At 36.7% G+C, this 19,411-nt stretch overlaps 1 protein-coding gene across 1 annotated transcript in view; it reads left to right on the forward strand.

Moving 5' to 3' along the window:
• Positions 1–19,117, forward strand: part of LOC140522359 (solute carrier family 22 member 1-like) — a 45,046-nt gene extending 25,929 nt beyond the window's left edge. The window contains exons 8-11 of the mRNA XM_072637707.1: positions 2,182–2,290; positions 5,145–5,257; positions 15,372–15,468; positions 18,193–19,117. Coding sequence (XP_072493808.1) covers positions 2,182–2,290; positions 5,145–5,257; positions 15,372–15,468; positions 18,193–18,259 — 386 coding nt within the window. The 3' untranslated portion in view covers positions 18,260–19,117. The remainder of the gene's footprint in view (positions 1–2,181; positions 2,291–5,144; positions 5,258–15,371; positions 15,469–18,192) is intronic.
• Positions 19,118–19,411: the final 294 nt, after the last annotated feature.

Genomic DNA, 19,411 nt, shown 5'->3' on the forward strand with positions numbered 1-19,411 from the left:
CCAGGCAAATTCTTCCCAAATTTAAGCCCAGCAAATAAACCTCCTCCCACATTCTTTGCCAATTCTAATTCTTTCAAATAAACATCAAGATAAATTTGTTATTTTTCTAAGTTTTCATAAACTGTTTATTGGACCTGGTAGCACCCCGGGTCATTCAATATAGTTTCTGTGAACACTATTTTAGAAACTGCCTCATAAAATTTGAATTCTTGAGAACTTGGTTATCTGGGGCTTCAGAAGGAGTGTGGTGTAGTAAATAGAGATCTGGATTTGAAGTGAGAAAGACAAGGGTCAAATTCTGCCTTTGAACATATAATGACTATGTGATCCTGTTGCCACAGACAACTTTGTAATGCTAAAAAGTTACAGAGCAGATGCTGATTGTCTGGTAGGAGAACTGGGACCAAAGTTCCCCAATACTAATGATATCAAAGGCATAGACAAAAAAAAAAAGGTAGACTTGGAGGTAAGGGAATTTAGCCCAACTCAATTTCAAGCCTTTCTGTGGCAGCTAGGTGGTGCAGAACATTAGGCCTAGAGTCAAAAAGACATGAGTTCAAATCTGGCTTTGCTGGCCATGTGACCCTAGGTAAATCACTTAACCTTGTTTGCCTCAGTTTCCTCAACTCTAAATGGGGATAATAGCATCTACCTCACAGGATTGTTGTGAGGATCAAATGAGATAATACTTGTAAAACACTCAGCACAGTGCCTGGCACATACTAGGTATTTTATAAATGCTTATTCCTTCCCTAAAAAAAGCCACAAATTCCCTTCCTCTTCTCTCTCTTTCAAACAGAAGTTGAAGGAAGCAATTCAGTAAGCATTTATTAAGCACCTCCTATGTACAAGACACCACAAAGAGGGGAAACAGAGCAGAGGGTGTCCTGGAATGGTGATTACCCAAGCAGAAGTAGTAGAATGACATTAAAGCCCTCTTAAAAAATTAGGAACTAATTTTCCCTATGTCATCTTTCTGTAGGCACTGTAGTTTCTCTTTGGAAATTATAGTTCTTGGATTCTGCACAATCAAACATTTATTCAGTACTTACTGTGTGTAGGTACTGTGCTAGGTGCTGGGGAAAAACCAAAGGTTAGTTGAGATGGTGCATGTTGCCTTTGTGGCCCTGACTGTCCTAGATGACAAATTAGTGTAGGCTTAGAATTGAATATACATTAGAGAACTCTGTAACACAGAAGAGAGTCTGCTTCTAGAGTTGTTTACTTCTCTAGTGCATTGGTTGTATTTTTAATTAAGGATCAGGGAGTTTTATGTTCTAGATGATACAGTCCAGAATTTCTAAACAAATATCTCCCTATAAATCCTAGATTTTAAATGTCTTATTTCTGCCACCTACATATGGATATAGTGGATTGCTGTTTGGGTCATTGTCTAGTCCCAATCAAGAGTTCTCAAGCCTTTGATTTGTCCATTAAATTCCTTCTTGGATAGAAAGCAAAGAAAAGAAGGCAGATGAAGTTAGAGTGTGCTGAATTCAGCAGAGTAAAGAAATTCCTTAGACACCATTTCCTCTCTCAAATGAAACGTTGAGCAGAATGAGCCAAGTTTTACATCCTCAATGGGTAGCTGGGGCCAAGGAAAAAAGGTGGTATGATATCTAGTACCCTCTCTATACCTTATGAACGGTCATACTCTCAGGGCTACTTGGCACTTGAGTCCTGATAATCATGATAATAATTTATTATTTATTGCTCTTATTATAATTTATTAACATAATCAATCTGTTATAATTATTATATGTTAATTAATTTATTACTATTATTCACATGCGTTATCTTATTTGGTCTTTACAACAGCTCTCAGAGGTAGGTGCTATTCTTATCCCTACATTATAGATAGAAACACCAAAATATGACTTACGTTAAGGTCTCTGCAAAATTTTAGTTCATAGTCTCGTAAATAATTGATCACGTATTTGAAATAGGATTTAACTCAGGTTTTCCAGACTTCACATACAATATTATTCAATGTGTTACTTAGCTACTTTGAATCAGTGGAGAAATCTTTCTGAAGAAATCAAGGAGGCCGTTTCTTAGTTCATAAATCCTTAGGTTCTCTGACCCAGTTATGAAGTATTCTTAGTAAAACATGATGAATATAACCCAAAGGGCAGAGTCCTTGCTCACCTTTCAAAGAATCTCTTTGTATTTTCTTTCCAGATATACACTGGTTAACAGTGACTTTGACATGTCTTGGCAGGATGGGAATTACTATTACAATTCAGATGATTTGTTTAGTGAATGCAGAACTATACCCCACATTTGTTAGGTGAGTAATTTTCTTTGAACCTGTACGGAGCGAGGTGTGGCTAGTGAAATTGTTGGAAAACCTGGGTGCTATTCAGATTTCATGCTTTGTACTTAGATTTCAAGGAGGACAGATGTCTTATGTTTAGTGCTTGCTTTCTTTCCATAATATATGTATATATTTGTGTATGTATACATATGTGCATATAAATTTGTTTTCTCTTCCACATATATGGTATTTTATGTTGTATGGTTTGTCTGTGGTTTCAATGGACAAAATAAAATTCACTTGACAAAATTTGAGGACCTGTTGTGTTCCAGGGCACCATGATAGGTATTCTATAATAAAGAAAACATGGTTCCAATTGAGGGACTTTATAATCAAGTATGGGAGAGAAAACGTTTACACAAATAACTGATCTCAGATCCATGATCTCTGATATGCAACCATTCTTTTCATTAATGCAGATAGCAACCCATCCATGTCTTCTCGAATCCTGTATAATCCTTGTCCATGTTCTCCCATAGGGTTTTTTAAATAGAGCTACTGAAGGCTCTTATGAAGGTTTTTTCTTTTTAAACATGTTGTGAGTATCAGTGCCACACTTGAGCTGCTCATCCATATCTCTTGATCTCAGTCCATGATTAGTATATCCCTTCTCCCATGTAGGTCATCACTGAAAATGTGCCATAGCCAGCTTATAGCTATCATACAAATACCTATAATGCATAGTAGATGACATGTATATAGTCCTTTACAGGTTATACAGTGCCCATAATTCATTATATTATATGTACCAAAATAAATCAATTCCTGTGAGGTAGGTTGTTCAAACATCATCCCCCATATTACTGAAACACAGATAGGCTTAGTGACTTCTGGAAAGCCACATAGTGAGCAGATGACTGGGCAAATGAACTTGGACTTGGTGCCAGAAAGGTACAAACAAAATCCTATTATTAGTAAGATTGTCAGTTTGGGGAAAGTCCATTTATGTCCATTTATTAAAGCATCGTTGAGTAGGCTCACATCTTCTGTGTTATGCTATCACTTTGTGAACTTTCTTTTAAATTAATATTTAGTTTTCAACATTCATTTTTAAGATTCTGAGTTCTAATTTTTCTTACCTTCCTCTTCTCCCCCTCCCCAAGACAGCACACAATCTGATATAGGCTACAATCATATTAAACATATTTCAACATTAGTCATGTTGTAAAAGAAGAATCAGAACAAAGGGGAAAACAATAAGGAAGAAAAAAAGAGAAAATAATATGCTTCGATCTGCATTTGGACTCCATTAGTCTTTCTCTGGATGGGGATAGCATTTTCCATCATGAGTCTTTTAGAATATGAGTTGTCTGGAAAACCAGAAGAACTTATAATGGTCAACTGTGATCGACTATCCCTGCTTTCAATTTTTGTTTCTATTAACCTTCTCCCCAGCTCCCCCCCTCATCTAGTACAGCAATAGCGTATAGTAGACCTATTGAGTCCATGTTCTGCTGCTGATTAGCCCTTTGACTTTGCGCATGTCTAATGAATAATATCTACAAGGCTTTCCAAATTTCTAAGCACCATGTAAATGTTATCTATTTTATTATTATTATAATATATTTAATTCATCTCTGAGTTTCAGTTTCCTTGGCTGTAAATTGGGAATAACAGTGCTGGACTAGCTACCTTGCAGAGTTGTAGGGAAGAAATAATGTCATAAACTATAAAGTATCATTTGAATGTGAATTATTATTACTAATATTTTTCTGCCTCCTCTCTATCCCTCTTTCAAGTGCTTATGAATGGGAGGAAAGACTGACTGGAAACTTACAAAGTTAAAATAAAAACAAAAAAATCTCTCTTGAATTCAGTGCCTCTCTTGCAGATCTGAGCCAGAAGTCTAAAAGTAGCAGAGCAAAACAATTTCATTGTCATAGACACTGGTCCCCAAGGGCTTGTTTAAATCCTAAAAATCCAAAGGTTCCTAGAGCTTAGTCTTATAAGGAGAAAAATCAAGTAATCCAGTCCCTTGAAGGACTTTAGAACATTTGTGAAGAAAGTATACTGATGTCTAGATTTCACGAGGATGCTCAACACAATGTGTAGTATTTAATATATAGGCTTTCTTGAAATGGAAATTTATTGCTATGTATTTTTAAACCTCTCACGTTCTGCTGTGTATATGATTTTTTCTTTTTCTTATTTTGTATATAAGCTTCAATATTTAAGTTTATAATGTTTCTTTTCTTATTATGTATTTAAGTTTCAGTAATAAACATAAATAAAATGTAGGATGATAATAACAGCTCATATTTTTTCAGCACTTTATGCTTTGGGGAATATATTACTTCTGTTACACTCTTTATTACAACATTGTGAATTTGGATCATAGGATGCAGAGTTGGAAGGGACTTTGAAATTCATCTAGTTCAATTGCTTGTCTCATTTAAAAATGGAGAAGGTAGTACCCAGAGAGAGTAAGTGAACTGCTCAGTCACATCAGGTAGTAAATCTGGGAACGGAGAATAGGTCCTTTGATTTCAAATCCAGTGCTTTTCTCAGTGCATTCTATTGCCTTAGTAACATATGTATTATTACCATTATCATTTTCCAGATGAGGAAACAGACTTATAGAAGTTTCTTGTCTTGTCCAAAGTTACATAATGAGGTACATAGCAGAATTGTGGAGTTTTTTTTGTGTAATTTTCCCTGATCATTAGGCAACCATTCTTTATTAAGCTTTCAGCTCATTTTAGTGGTAATTTTCTACCAATTATCATATCTGCTTTTCAAAAGTATAGATGGTTTCTTTACTATAGTATAAGTTTGACATCTGGGTAACCTAAAGGGCTTAATATTTTTTGTTCTTTCATTTTATCAGGAACCTTGGAGTGATGGTCTGTTCTTCCTTGTGTGATGTGGGTGGAATCATAACCCCCTTTATTGTCTTCAGACTGACAGAAATTTGGCATGAGTTACCCCTTATCCTATTCGGTAAGATTTCATTTAATGCCATGGGCTTTCTGTTCTACCTAGTATGATTGACGAAGCTTAGGGAAGTTTCAGGTAACCAGGATAGTCATCAGAACCATAACTAAGGTGAGGTGGCAGTGGCTTTTCCTCGGTGCACTGAAATTTAGAGGGTGCTGATAGCACTTGCAATACTGCAGCAGCATAGAAAAAAACAACAACCCTGAACTTAGCAACTAGTTAGCAAGAATAGTTTGTTAATATAGGAACTAACCAGATGGTACATGTCTCTATATGAATATCCTGAGGTTACCTCAACATCTCCAACTTCACAGGTCCAAGACAGAATTTATTATCTTCCCTCTCCTTTTTATTTCCTTATTTCTGTGAAGTGCTCCACTATTCTTTCAGTCTCCTAGGTTCAAAGCCTTGAATCTATGCTCAATTATTTACTCTTACTTAATTCCCATATCTATTCGGTTATTGAGTCTTGTCAATTCTACCTCCACAAGATCTGTTGTATTCAATCTCTTCTTTTCACTCACACCATAAGTAGCTTTATCCAGTCCCTCACTACCCTGACCATTGTAATGGCTTCCTAATTGGTGCCACCACATCCAGCCTCTTGTCTCTGAATGCCCTCTTCTGCACAGCTGCCAAACTGATATTCCTAAAGAATAGGTCTGACCATGTCATTCACTTGAACAAGAAGCTCCAGTAACTTCCTGTTACTTCCAGGATAAAATGCAAACTCCTTTGTTTGACACTTAAAGCCAAGCAATCCAACTTATATGTACCTCATTTTCCTCATCTGTAAAATGAAAATAATAGTTTAGTCTACCTCACAGGATTGTTGTGAGGAGCAAATGAGTTAACATATGTAAAGTGCTTTGCAAAACTTAAAATGTTATATGAATACTAGCTATAAAAATATTATTCTGTGATCTATTGATTTTTTGGGTAGAATTGGTCAATGAGCTAAAAGTCAACTTAACTATTCTCATTCAGCCTCTGTTTCTACATTTTGTCCACAAGCATATCATAAGAGAGTTGATCAAATGTGCTAAAATTAAGATAGCCTACCATATTCTCTGATTTGCCATTCTAGTAACCCTATCCAAAAACCAAAGGGAGATTAGAGGAGTTTGGCATCACTTATTCTTAGTGAACCTGTTCTGGGTCCTGAGAATCACTCTCTCCTCTCTTAATTGTTTGCCTATAGTCTTGAATTGTTTATTCTAGAATTTTCCCAGGAGCTGAAGTAAGATCTTGTAGGTTCTGAACTATTGTATACTTATTTCACATGTTTGAAAGTCAGGAAATTTGCCCATCTTTAATCTTTTTGCACCTCTTTCTGTATAATTAATTCCTCAAAGTTAAGAAGTAATAGATTTACAATAATATCATCTAGTATTTTCAGTCCCCTCTGATGTAATCCATTCACTCTCAGAGACATGAATATATTTAAGGCAGTTAGACCTTCACTGAACATTTATCTTTCTCATTTATCTTGGCAGAAAAGTCTTCTTTACCTTATTTGTCCTACTAAGAAATAGAAGAAACTAAAAAACTCTTGTTGCCCTTAGCATTTTCCACAGTCTTGGTTTATTTTGGAAAGCTCTCCTGGCATTATTTTTATAGGATTATGCCAGTATTCTGTCTTTGTCCTTGATTATATGAATCTAATATACATGTCCTTTCACAATTGGAGTGCATCAGATAGCAACCTTTATAGCCTCATTAGATTTTTCAGAATTCATCCCTCTATCCCTCTCTGTCTGTCTGTCTGTCTGTCTGTCTGTCTGTCTATCTATCTATCTATCTATCTATCTATCTATCTATCTATCTATCTATTTATCTGTCTGTCTGTCTGTCTGTCTGTTTTATTGGTGTCTTTTGTTTTATCACACTCATTTCTATGTAAATGTCAGCAAGAGAATGAGTTAAATAAAACTTAATATAGCAACCATCTGATAGCATGTGCCATTTTCTGAATCCATCATCCCCCACATCTCTGAAGAAAAAAAGAAAACATGTGCTTTTCCTCCCCTCTCCTTATAGGTCATTACATTTATAAAGTGTCCAACACCCCCCTCCTCCATCTTCCTTTCATTTACATTGTTGTAAATGATTTTCCTGATTCTGCTTATTTCACTCTCTATCAATTTATGTTTCTCTAAATTCTTTATGTTCACTTATTAATTAATAATACTCCATTATATTCATATATCACAATTTGTTTTATTGTTCCCCAAACAATGGATGCCAACTTTATTTCTAGTTTGGTTTTTTAAAAAATTCCTATACAAAGTGTTGCCCTGAAAATTTTGGTTTATTCTTTCTGTCTTTGTCCTCCTGGGGCAGGGAGTGGGGAAGGGGCTGGAGCAGGGAGAAATTGGATTATATGCCCAGATGTGGAATCTCTGGATCAGATCAACAGTTTTGTGACTTTTCTTATATAATTTCAGATTATTTTCTAGAATATTTGGACTACTTCACAGTTATACCAACAGTTTATTTGCGTACCCATCTTCCAACAGCTTTTCTGGAACTGGTTATTTCCATATTTTGTCATCTTTGACAATTTGCTGGTTGTGAGTTGAAACCTCAGAATTTTTAAATTTCTCTTGTATTAGTTATTTGGAGCAATATTTCATTTGGTTATTGATAGTTCACTGTTATTCTTTTGAAAACTTTTAATATTTCTTCTTATCATTTGGAAAAAGGGTCTTGATCTTATATATTTGTGTCATTTCCCTATATGTCTTAGATATATATATATATATACATATATATCTTAGATTTTTATCAGAAATATTTGCTGTAAAGATTTTTTCTCACAATTGAAAATTTCCTTTGTCTCAGTTGCATTTGTTAGTCAAACTTTTCTATTTTCTCTTTTATAACTGCTTCTCTTTCTCATTTGATTAAGAATTCCCCCTATAGTCAGAGATGTGAAAAATACTGCCTTCCATTCCCCTCTAATTTTTTAATGATATGACTTTTTATATTTAGATCACGTATCCATTTGGAATACTTTAGCATATGATATAAGATGCTGATTTAAACCCATTTTTTTTCCAAATTGCTTGCCAAATTTTCAAGATGTCCTTCCCCTAGGGATTGATTTTATTACATTTATTGAGCAATGGGCTCTGATATTACTTTCAAATTCCTGCTTATGTAGTCTGTTCCTTTTATCTGCTTTCCTATTTTTAATCTCCATCAAATAGTTATCATGTTTATTGCTCTACAACAAAATTTTAAGTCTGGAAGTTCTATGTCTCCTTCATTCCTACCTTTCTCATTATTTCCCTTAAGATTTAGGAGCTTTGGTTGCTTCAAATGAATTTTTTTTTTTGGGTCTAGGTCTATCAAGTAAGCTAAGAGTAATTTGGTATAGTACTAAATCAGCAAATTAATTGAGTCATTATCCTTCTTAAAAAGTACCACGTTGGTACAGCCTAACCATGAGCAATAAACATTCCTTAAGTCTGTAATTTAATTTGTCTTCCATTTAGGTTCAATACTGGTTTAACAAACATTTATTAAGAGCATGTCATGCTCTTGTGATACCTTGTTCTAGGCTTTACAGGAGTTAAAAATGTAAATAAGAAATGATTCCATTGCTCAAAAATTCTTATTTTTCTTTTTCTAGGATAATTTTTAAATTGTATTGCCAAAATCAATAAGATTTGCCAGTTGATTGGATATTGAGGGGTAAGGGATAGAGGGCACATACATGAGAGAAATGGTGAAATCAAAGATTATACACAAACTCTGAACCTGAGTGACCAGAGAAATGATGGTACCTTCAACCGATAGAGGGAAGTTTGGTGGAAAGTTCACTTGTAGCTTTACTTTGGACAATTTAAATTTGATTGTGATTTATACAGATAGAGATGTCTAACAGGAAAGTGGCAATGTGTGACTGGAGTTCAGAAAGTTCATGAGAGAGATTAGGGCTGGTTACCACAGATTTGAGAGTTATTTCAATTGAGAATATAATTGAATCGTGGGAACAGATTAGATTGCCAACAGAAAGTGTAGAGAGAGAAAAGGGGAGAGAACAGATTGCACGGGACTTGAATGTTTATGGGGTGGGAAATGGATGTCGAATCAGCAAAGGGCAACGAGGAATAGTTAGACAAGTAGATTAGGAGAGGAGAAATATAACAAAAACCAAGGTAGGGAGGATGGTTGAAAAATGCAAAGAATTCATGAAGGATGAAGACTGATAAAGGGTCACTGGATTTAGCTATTACAAGACTATTGGCAACTTTAGAAAGAGAAATTTCAGTCAGTTGGGGTTGGAAGCCAGATTGAAAGAGGTGAGAAGTAAATGGGAGGTAAGAAGGTAAAGGAAGCAAGTCTAGATATTTCTTTCTGGGAATTTAGCTGTTAAAGGAGGTTGAAGAATTGCTTGAGAGGATGGATAGGACTAAATGATAAATAGGTAGAGGGTTATTTTTTTCAGAAAGGAGAAGAACTGGACATGTCAACAGACATGGACATTGTAGAAGGAACTAACATATAAGAAGAGAGTGAGAAGGAAAGAAAGAGGGAGTAAGAGGGAGGTAAGGAAGGGAAGAGAATTATTGAAAGGACAAATACCTACAGGAGATGGAAGAGGCAGGGAACAAGGCCATAGATTGGCTATGGCAAAAAGGACATCTCTTCCTCAGAGACTGGGGCAAATGAACAGATGATAGGGAGGGGAGATGTAGAGAAGGTTTGAGATGCTTAATAAGGGAGAGGAGGAAGTTCAGGGCAAATTGCTTCAGTTTTATCCAGTAAAGTTGGAGACGAGGTCCTTAGGTGCCAGAAACGGGAAAGAAGAGCATTGATGCGACTTAAGGAAGTTTAGAACAAACCTTGTTGGAAATGAGAAATGTAGTCATTAAGAAGAAAAAGACCACAACGTAGCAGTGAGGCTCAGCTGAGGTTAGATGAATAACATTTCTAGTGAATCTAGTCCCAGTCTCAGATTATAGAACTTCGAGGTGTTCAGCAGCATGGGAATGGGAACATAAAAATAAAATCATGGGGGGTGAATCAGGGCACAGTGGATAGAGTGCTAGGCCTGGAGTCAAGAAGGCTCATCTTTCTGAGTTCAGATTTGCGTTCAGATACTTTCTAGCTGTGTGATCCTGGCTAAGTCACTTAACCCTGTTTGTCTCAGTTTCTTATCTCTCAAATGAGCAGGAGAAGAAAATGTCAAATTACTCCCATTGCCATCACTATCTTTTCCAAGAAAACCCCAAATGGAGTCACAAAGAATTGGACACAGTTGAATAATAACAAGAGTCAGGATTTGGATTCAGTAAGATGTGGATATGATAGGATAAAGGGAGGAGTTCGTGGGTGGAGGTTAATGCATAGTTGAGTATTTGGTTAGGCTATGAAGGAAGGAAATAGTTGTGAGAGTAAGGAGGGGTAGAAAGGGTGGCAAAGAGGAAAAATAAATTTAGAGGAATGAGGCAGAGGGAGTGTTGGAAGGATAGTAGATTATTACCAAAAAAAGAAATTTCAAAATTAAGGATGATGGGGGTATTAGCATGGTTATTTGTTGATTATGGTGCTGTCTAATGCATGACCAACCTTGTAGGTGACTGAGATGGAGTCAGGATCATAGAAATTGAGGTCATTGATGAAATGAGAGACTAGGACATTTGAAGGGACATCAGTGTGTTTTTGAAATCTCTAAGTATAAAGCCAGGATTTGGGATGGAGAAGTAGATTGTGAATCACATCCTGAACTTGAGAAAAGAGAGAATGACCTGGTAGATTACAGCAACAAACTGTAATGTTGCAAGTTTCCAATTGTTTCCTCTTCTAGGTGTTGCATTGGATAGAGTTCTGGACCTGAAGTTAGGAAGACCTGAGTTCAAATCTAGCCACAGGCACTTATTAGTTATATAATCCTGAGCAAGTCACTTTATCTCTGTCTGTTTCAGTTTCTGTAAAATGAGGATAATCATAATAATAATACTTGCCTCCCGGGGTTGTTGGGAGGATAAAATGAGATAATATTTATAAAGCGCTTTGCAAACCTTAAAGCACTCTATGTATGCTAGTCACGATAAATATTACTATTTTTCATCAACTTGGTTTTTTTTTTTTGGTTAGAATTAGGTACACAGTAACAGTTCAACACATGGATTGTTCAACCTTCTGTAGCATGTCAAATGGAGAATTTGTCAATGATCTACTTTTTTAGTGGGGTGAATTCCTAGTAGATATTCGGATGACTAAAGTCTCCTATCTCTACTTTCCTTTTTCTCTATGCCAGTTTGAATGAAGGAAGCATCATGCGTTTCCTCCTTCTGGCTTAACAGTTTCAAGTATACTCTGACATTAATAACAATGTTTCTCTTTCCTTTTATGCTCAGTTGCTTTTGCCAAGTTTGTGAATTTCCATTAGATATATTAATTCCTAAGACTGAATGCTGTTCTTCACCCCTTTAATTGGCCCTACTTATTTTGAATAAGGTATACTCTTTCATTGCCATATTCCACTCACAAAACTTAGTGATACCTATAAGATCAAATTTATCTTTTACTAAAATGTCAAGTTAAACTTGTAATTCTGCATTGGTTCAGAGACATCAGATGCCATGAGTGCTGTGTCCAACCTTCTTTCTTGTTATTCCTTCATGAAGATTATTATTTACCATTGTTCTTAAAAAATGAGGAAACTGAGGCTCAGATGGTTGAGTGACTTGTCCAAAGTCACATAGGTATAATTAGTAGAGTTAAAACTTGAACCCAGGTCCTTTGACTCCACGATAGGATTTGAGTATTGCTAGGTAGGCTCCTTTGTCACAAATATTTTCCCAGCTAATGCTTGAAATTTCACCGTGAACAATTCTTCCGTTTGCGTTTATGGCATCCTTTTTACAATGCTTCTGCCTTGAAGATGGGTGATGCCTTAATGACAGAAAAGATGGGGCAATGGATACAGAGATGAACTTGGCCACAGGAGCACTGGTTTCAAAACCTACCTTGACTACTTTCTGGCTGTAAGACCATGGGTAAATTCCTTAATTCTCAGAGCCACAGGTTCTTCAATAAAGAAAATAATAGGCAAATGAACATAGACAATTTTCCAGTGGAGAAACTATACTTTGGGTATTTTGTTGGGTACTCTGGAGTGCTGGCTTAACTCTTAGACCTGGGAGACCCTGGTTCTTAATAAGTGACTTGACAGCTAGTCCTTGCAGAGGGAAGGGACAATGAAGAAAGTACACTTTGCCCTCACAAACTTCATCATTAGAAATTTACCAACTCTAGTTGGGTAGGTATATGAGCTAGATGGATTTCACTGTCTTTTTAGCTGTTTACAGGGAGAAAGGGGTGAGAGGTGGGACGGCACCTCCTTCACCCTCTCCTTATTTCTTCTGTCTCCTTTCCCTGTGAAACAAAAGACAGAGTTGTCCCTAGGATATTGAGAAGTAAGATTAGAAAGAGGTAATGTATTATGGTGCAAAGAGTGATGAATTGGGATTCAAGAGACCTGGATTCATAGGATCATCAATTTAGAACTAGAAGGGAACTTATAGGTCATCGAGTTTGACTGTCTTCTTATACAAACCAGGAAACTGAGGTTGAGAGTTAGATGATTTGCCCAGTCATACAAATACTAACAGGCAAAGCCAGGATTTGAACTTGTCTGCTAATCCCAAATTTAGCACCTGTTTTCACTGGGTGACTCATCTATGTCACAAATTAACTACGTGACTTCAGGCAAATTACTTAACCTCTCTGGTTATGGTTTTTAGTTCAATCTCCTCAGCTGAAATGGAGGCCCCGTGGGCTTAAGTGAGTTGCCTAAGGTGACATGACTAGTAAGGGATTTGAACCCAGGTTCTTTGACTACATAGTATGATTGGGTTAAAATTGCATGATCTTACAATTACCTATATACACCTTGAACCTACCTTACTCTATTCCCTCCTTACCTGGGCAGTCATTCATCGAGGCAGTCAGTGCTGCAGGGAATATGGAAGCAAGCATTTATTAAGCACGTCAATCCCTTAACAAAGTCCTTTACAAATATTATTATCTTACTTGATCTTTATAAAACAAATAGTATTATCAACCCCTTTTACAGTTGAAGAAACTGAGGCAAACAGAGGCTGTGTGATATGCCCAAGATCATACAGATAATGAAGGTCTGAGGCTGGATTTGAACTTGGGTTTTCCTGACTTCTGATCCAGCTGTCTGCTTTACAGATAGTTGCACTATGCTGCCTAGCTGCTTCTAGCTGCCCTGCTCCCTGGTACTAAAGAGACCTGAGATTCATGTATGAATAGAACTAGCTAGAAGGAGCATAGGTCAGGAGTCATAGGAGTACAGATTTAGAGCTGGACAGGAACTTGAGGTCACCTAGTCCAACTCTAAAGGGCAATGAGTTGCTCAAGGCCCCTCAGGGAGTGAGTGGCACAAGCTACACTTCAAAAGAAGGTCCATCCTCTGTTGACAAATCGATTGATCTTTTGGCATCCCTTCCCTGCCTTTCCCATCCTCCCCACCTCCCCAAAGCACAGCTTGAAGGCAGATCTCCCCTTAACTGGTTCAGCCAGCTTTCAGACTTCATATAACCCTTACCTTACTTCCTTATTTCCCCTTCAAGTTGCCTACTGTTTTAACCTGAGTTCATTGACATGCAAACACTCCAGAGAAGCACACACAATTCTACAGTAAGCAGGGCCTTACATATGGCAACAGTGTTGGGATATTTTCCTCAGTTGTGCAATATTCTTGCTGTTTACTTCACTACATTCAAATATTTGGTAACCATAGTAAGTAACATTGCAGTGTTTTCTAAGACATCTATAAATTAAAATGCTAAAGCACTAGGATCAACTCCATGTTTAAAGAATTATTAACAATATGATACACAGTGGACTATGAATATATTCCAGTCTTCCCTACCAAGACTATTAATGGGTTATCATAATTTGTGGTTATTACCTTTATTATATTAATTTTTCCCTCATTAGCTGATGCTAATTTAGATTGAAGATAGAGAAGGGAGGATATTTAGCCAGAGACTAGAAGATGTGCTGGGTCCATGATAATGATGCTATCTGCAGGGTTCTTAGGGCACAAGAGAGATTAGCTTTATTCTGTTCATCCCTAGGGGGCAAAATTAGGATTAAAGAGTCGCATTTCATCTGGATTGAAGGAAAAACTCCACAGCGATTGCCATGATTCACATGTAGCACTGGCTGCCTTAGGGCTCTGTTTCTTGGATTTCTTTTTGCTTAGAGATCTTTAAGCAAAGGCTGGCTGGCCATTTCTTGTGTGTGTCACGGAAGGGATGGCTTTTCAGGTGTGGCCTACTCTAGATGGCCTTGGAGATCCCTTCTCCAAGCATCCTCCCCAGCCCTGATTCTGAAATTTACTGAGGGCAAATTGGAAAGTAAGATGTTTATAGGCTGTGGGCCATGTTCTGGAGCCTTGACTTTGTCCCTTTTTATTGCTTGCTTTGGTATCAGGGAAGGCCAGGCTGAGAGCAAGGGTGAGCCTTTTTTAGAGCTGTCTAAACCTCTTGGGTTTGAGCCTATCTAAATGTTAAGGCCAAGCATGCAAAGAACTTTCATTGGCTCAGACATGCCAGACCTTCTATGCTCAGCTGCCCTTGAGTGTGATGAATTATGTTGAGGATATTGGCTTATCCAGCCTTGGACTTGTAAGGATGCACAAGAGGTATCAGACTCCATGGTTTGATTTCCTAGCATTTAGGTTGCTAGAGGACTTCCTCATTATGTGAGAGGGAGAAAATAACTTGAAATTGCCTCTTCTAATCCCCAAACTGTCTCAGTTATCTCCTTGTATGTTATCATAAAAGTCCTCTTTTGGAGGGAAGGAACAAGTAAAACTTTCTTATCCACTACATACCCTCCTCCTCACACCTTGTTTCAGTGACTTTAATTCATAGGTAAGAGGTGAGGTTCAGCCCTCCTCCTTGCCCCCTTAATTAATTTAATGGAACTAGTGTAAGGGCCTGATAAAACTTTAAATGTCTAAATACAATAGTTCATATGTGATCCACATTTTTATCATCAAATCTAAAATGATTTCAGAAATATCTGCTGCTCATTGGTTCTCCTAAATGTGCTTTGTTTGAAGCTGCGATTGGCATGGTTGCCAGTGGAATGATATTGCTCCTACCAGAGACAAAGGGGAAGACGTTACCGGAGACCATTGAAGATGTTGAGAACCTGAGGTGAGATGCTACTACTGTGGTCCCCATGAACAGGAAGCCCTCATCAAAAATGCCATCTGCAAAGGATCAGACTTTAAGTTCTGAATCTTTGGTTCTCTGCTTCCTTTGTGGAGAAGGGAGACAAGAGTCTCTATCTAATTCCATTAGTGATATGGGGCAAGGGGTCGGGGAGAAGAGAGGGTGGAGCTGTCTTTGTGTCAAGGCAGGAACGTACATTGATGGATGGCAATCGTTTGCAATCAAGGCAACGGAGTGAGAAAGTTCACTGAGAATTTTTGTTTTCTCCAAGTGGGTAGGTTTCCTCCTGATTTATAGGAGGCTATAAATCTGTGGGAAAATAAAACAAAACAAAATCCCTCTGATCTGCTTTGAGAATGACCCCAAATGTTTGTGAAACTTCATATCTTTTTTCAAAAGAAGCTTATCTTTCAGGTCCCAGAAAAAGTAGTTGTGGTTTTAGTATTTCAAAGGAGAATGCATGTGTCAAAGTGGGGAAAGACAGTATTTATAATGTGAGTATGTAGAGAGATTATATCAATCAGTTAATAAACATTTATCAAGATGAATGTAATATTATTTATAATATTAATTTATCATTACTCATTTATTATTAAGTATGTGCCAGGCACTAGGGAGCTTACATTCTTAAAAGTTTTACTAAGTTCTGAGTTGGGAACATTTTTGAAATGACCTTCTGCTTCAATTTTTAGAGTTATTCCAATTCCTTCATCTATACTGATTGAGATCTTTTAAAAAGCTTCATTATTACTTTTTGTTTTTATAGCTATTATTCAAAAATGAACACCTCCTTGTAACAAAACATTTACTAAAACTCAGCAGATACAGTGACATCTGATAGCATATATCATATTCCACACCTCAATCCTTTACTTGTCTTTTGAAAAAGATGTATGTTTCCCCATCAGCTCTCTAGAAATGAGTTCATTCATTAGAACTGAGAGACTGAATTTATTGAAGACGACAGTAAATTCTCAACTTTTCTATCAGAACAATATATATCTAATGATATCATTGGAAGGTCATGCAAATTCTATGGTGATGTGTTGTGGGAGAATGAGAATAGAAGAATTTCTATTTTAATGATTAACTCACTTCTTAGCATCTTTCTTGTGTGTGACACAGAAGTGGGCTACTCTAGATGGCCTTGGAGATCCCTTCTGTGGTCCCTTATGGTGTCTTCCCCAGCCCTTGTTCTGAAATTTACTGAGGGCAAACTGGAAAGTAAGATGCTAATGCATCTTTCTTCAATTCATATGTCTTTTTGTTGTATGACCTAGAAATAATTTTTAATGATAATTGCTAACATATATCACTATGAGGTTTGAAAAGCACTTTCCATACATTATCTTATTCGGTCCTCATAACAGCTCTGGGAAGTAGTTTCCTTTGATAGATGAGGAAATTGTGGATCAGAGATAAAATGACTACCCGACTGCCTAGTTAGTGCTGGAGGCAGAATCTGAACACAGGTTGCATCATTGGTCTAGAGCTGGAAGCAACCTTAGAGGTCATCCAGTCACGACCCTTTATTCTACCGATGTGGTAAATCAGGAGTTAAGAGACAAAGTGACTAAAGTGACTAAGGTCATATAGACAGTAAACATCAGAACCAGAATTCAAAGCCAGGTCCTTTGACCCCAAGTGCATCACCCTTTCCATGGTACTGACCCTCCTTTAATGACTCAGTCGTTATTTCTTAATGTTTTAACATGGCCATTTCATCCGTTTCATTCTGATAGTCCCAAAGGATCAAATGAATGATTCAGAAATGGAATAAAAAATCCATATCAATTCTTCTCAACCCATGGCTAAAGAGATCATTTTCCATTTTCTTTCAAGGGAAAATGCCAAGGGAAAGGACATAAATATTTGTTGATTTGATTTGCTAGGGAAGTTAAATGAGGTTATGTTTCCTTTCCCCTTGAGTATGAGCACTTTCTATCAGTGTGACAATGTGCTGACATCCCAAGGGTTGAGTTTTCTAAATGTTGTCTTGGCTGTCATTCACTCATGGTAATACTTCTCCAATTGTTCCTCCCTGCACCCCCCTCCCCAATGACACAGGAAAACATGTTCAATACTCTGCCTTTCCATTCTTTCTGGACAGGTTCCAGCTGAAAATGCCTCATGATGTTTATAAAGGACAATGAAACATCTGGCTTAAAGATATTTCATGTGTTATTATTTGTCCTTCCGTTTTGGAGAAGACAAATGACTTCACAAGAATGATGTCTTGACTTTTACATGAATCAGATTTCAGTGAGGCAGAGCTATACAAAGGCATTCATCTCACTCTCTCCTCCAGAGTCATCAAAATCCAGTGACAAGACAAAAATCAAGATGACTGGTGATGGCTCAGGATGTAGTGGGTGACCTTGGTCTTTCTAAATTAAGGTCTTTAACTATTTAATAGGATGAAAGTAGATATCTATAAACTCTACAGAAAAATAGTTGAAAAAAATTGTGATTAGATCAAATGGGACTACATATAAAATGCCTTGTAAACTTTCAAGCTCAATGTTAGCTGCTATTATTATTATCGTTACCATTTACAAAGTCATTCTAAGAATTCTGCTTTGTCTGTTGTATTTTAGTTCTTTCTTTTTTGCTCCCTGAATGACTCATTCTCCTTTCCAATTCCCAAACTACTGCTTTAATGATAGGTTGATTGATTTTGTCTTGCTTTGTGTGTGATTGCTACAGGAAGAAAAAGCCCAAAGAAAACAAAATCTTCCTTCCGACAGAAAAATCCAAGGATGTGGACAACTGAAAGAGATGTGACCTTGTTGGAATGGTTTCTTGGGTCAAAGGAGTTTGACAAACCATCAGAAACACACAAGGAGAAGCACACATATCCTCTTAGTCTTTCTCCATTGTTGCTACTCTGACACTTGCCTGTTGGATTTTTGCTCAGCTCTCCAGAAAGCAGTGGCATTTTAAAAAAATCATTTCTGTTTTTGTTGGTGTTATTCCACTAACCCACTGAAGTCATCCCCGACTTTTTACCTAGTTATCTTTTTTTTTAAAAAAATCAAGATCTTGTGTTTATGATCATAACTTTTTATCAGTCAATAAGCATTTATGTATTAGACACTAGCTCTGTGACTCAGCAAACCACTTCTCAATAACCATCTAAGGCTATAAATTACCAGAGGAAATTACAATCTGCATTGGTAAGGAGAGTTGTTTTTTTCTAGAGATCCCTATGCCAATGATGAAATCACAAATCTAGTACTTCTTCCTTCTTCCAAACCCTTCTAAAAATGAAGATAATTTGAAATAAATGTAGTTAGATTATGAAATTTTTTTTTGGTATGAATAACTCATAGAGGTAGTGGAAATCATGATTCAGTAGTAATATGGTTCTTCATTTGAGGATATATAGTAGAATTTTCTTTTTAAAACTATTTTGTCTTTCAGACTCTAAATGACTCCTTAAGTTCCCTAAGTTTGTTATCCTAAACATAAATCCCATGGGATTACATGAAGGATATCCAAATATTTTGTTTAGTTTTGTAAGAACTGGGGACATCTCTTAAGCTGGGTCTTACAGTTATACATTGCTTCTGGATTTCTGATCTTTGATGATTTTCTTTCTTTGTTAGAAATAAACATTTGACTCTCAAAACTTTGGAGCCTTTTTTCTAACGTATAGAGAGTTTTAGCTTCCTTATTTCTTTTGCAAATATCTCTCTAATCATTTGTATAAATTTTTTTGTTTTTATACTCCCTTCATTTTCAAATATATCCCTTCCTCCTCCTCTCCAGTGAGCCATGCTTCTAAAAACAAAAAGAAAGAGAAAAAAATTAGTGAAGTAAAACTAAGCAAGATGACAATCAGACAAGAGTCTGATAGTACACGTTCCCCTCCTTTGCAAAGAGAGAAGGGAAGTGTATTTTCTTCATTTCTTCCCTAGGTCCC

This window comes from Notamacropus eugenii, chromosome 2, assembly GCF_028372415.1.
Source record: "Notamacropus eugenii isolate mMacEug1 chromosome 2, mMacEug1.pri_v2, whole genome shotgun sequence".
Lineage (NCBI taxonomy): Eukaryota > Metazoa > Chordata > Mammalia > Diprotodontia > Macropodidae > Notamacropus > Notamacropus eugenii.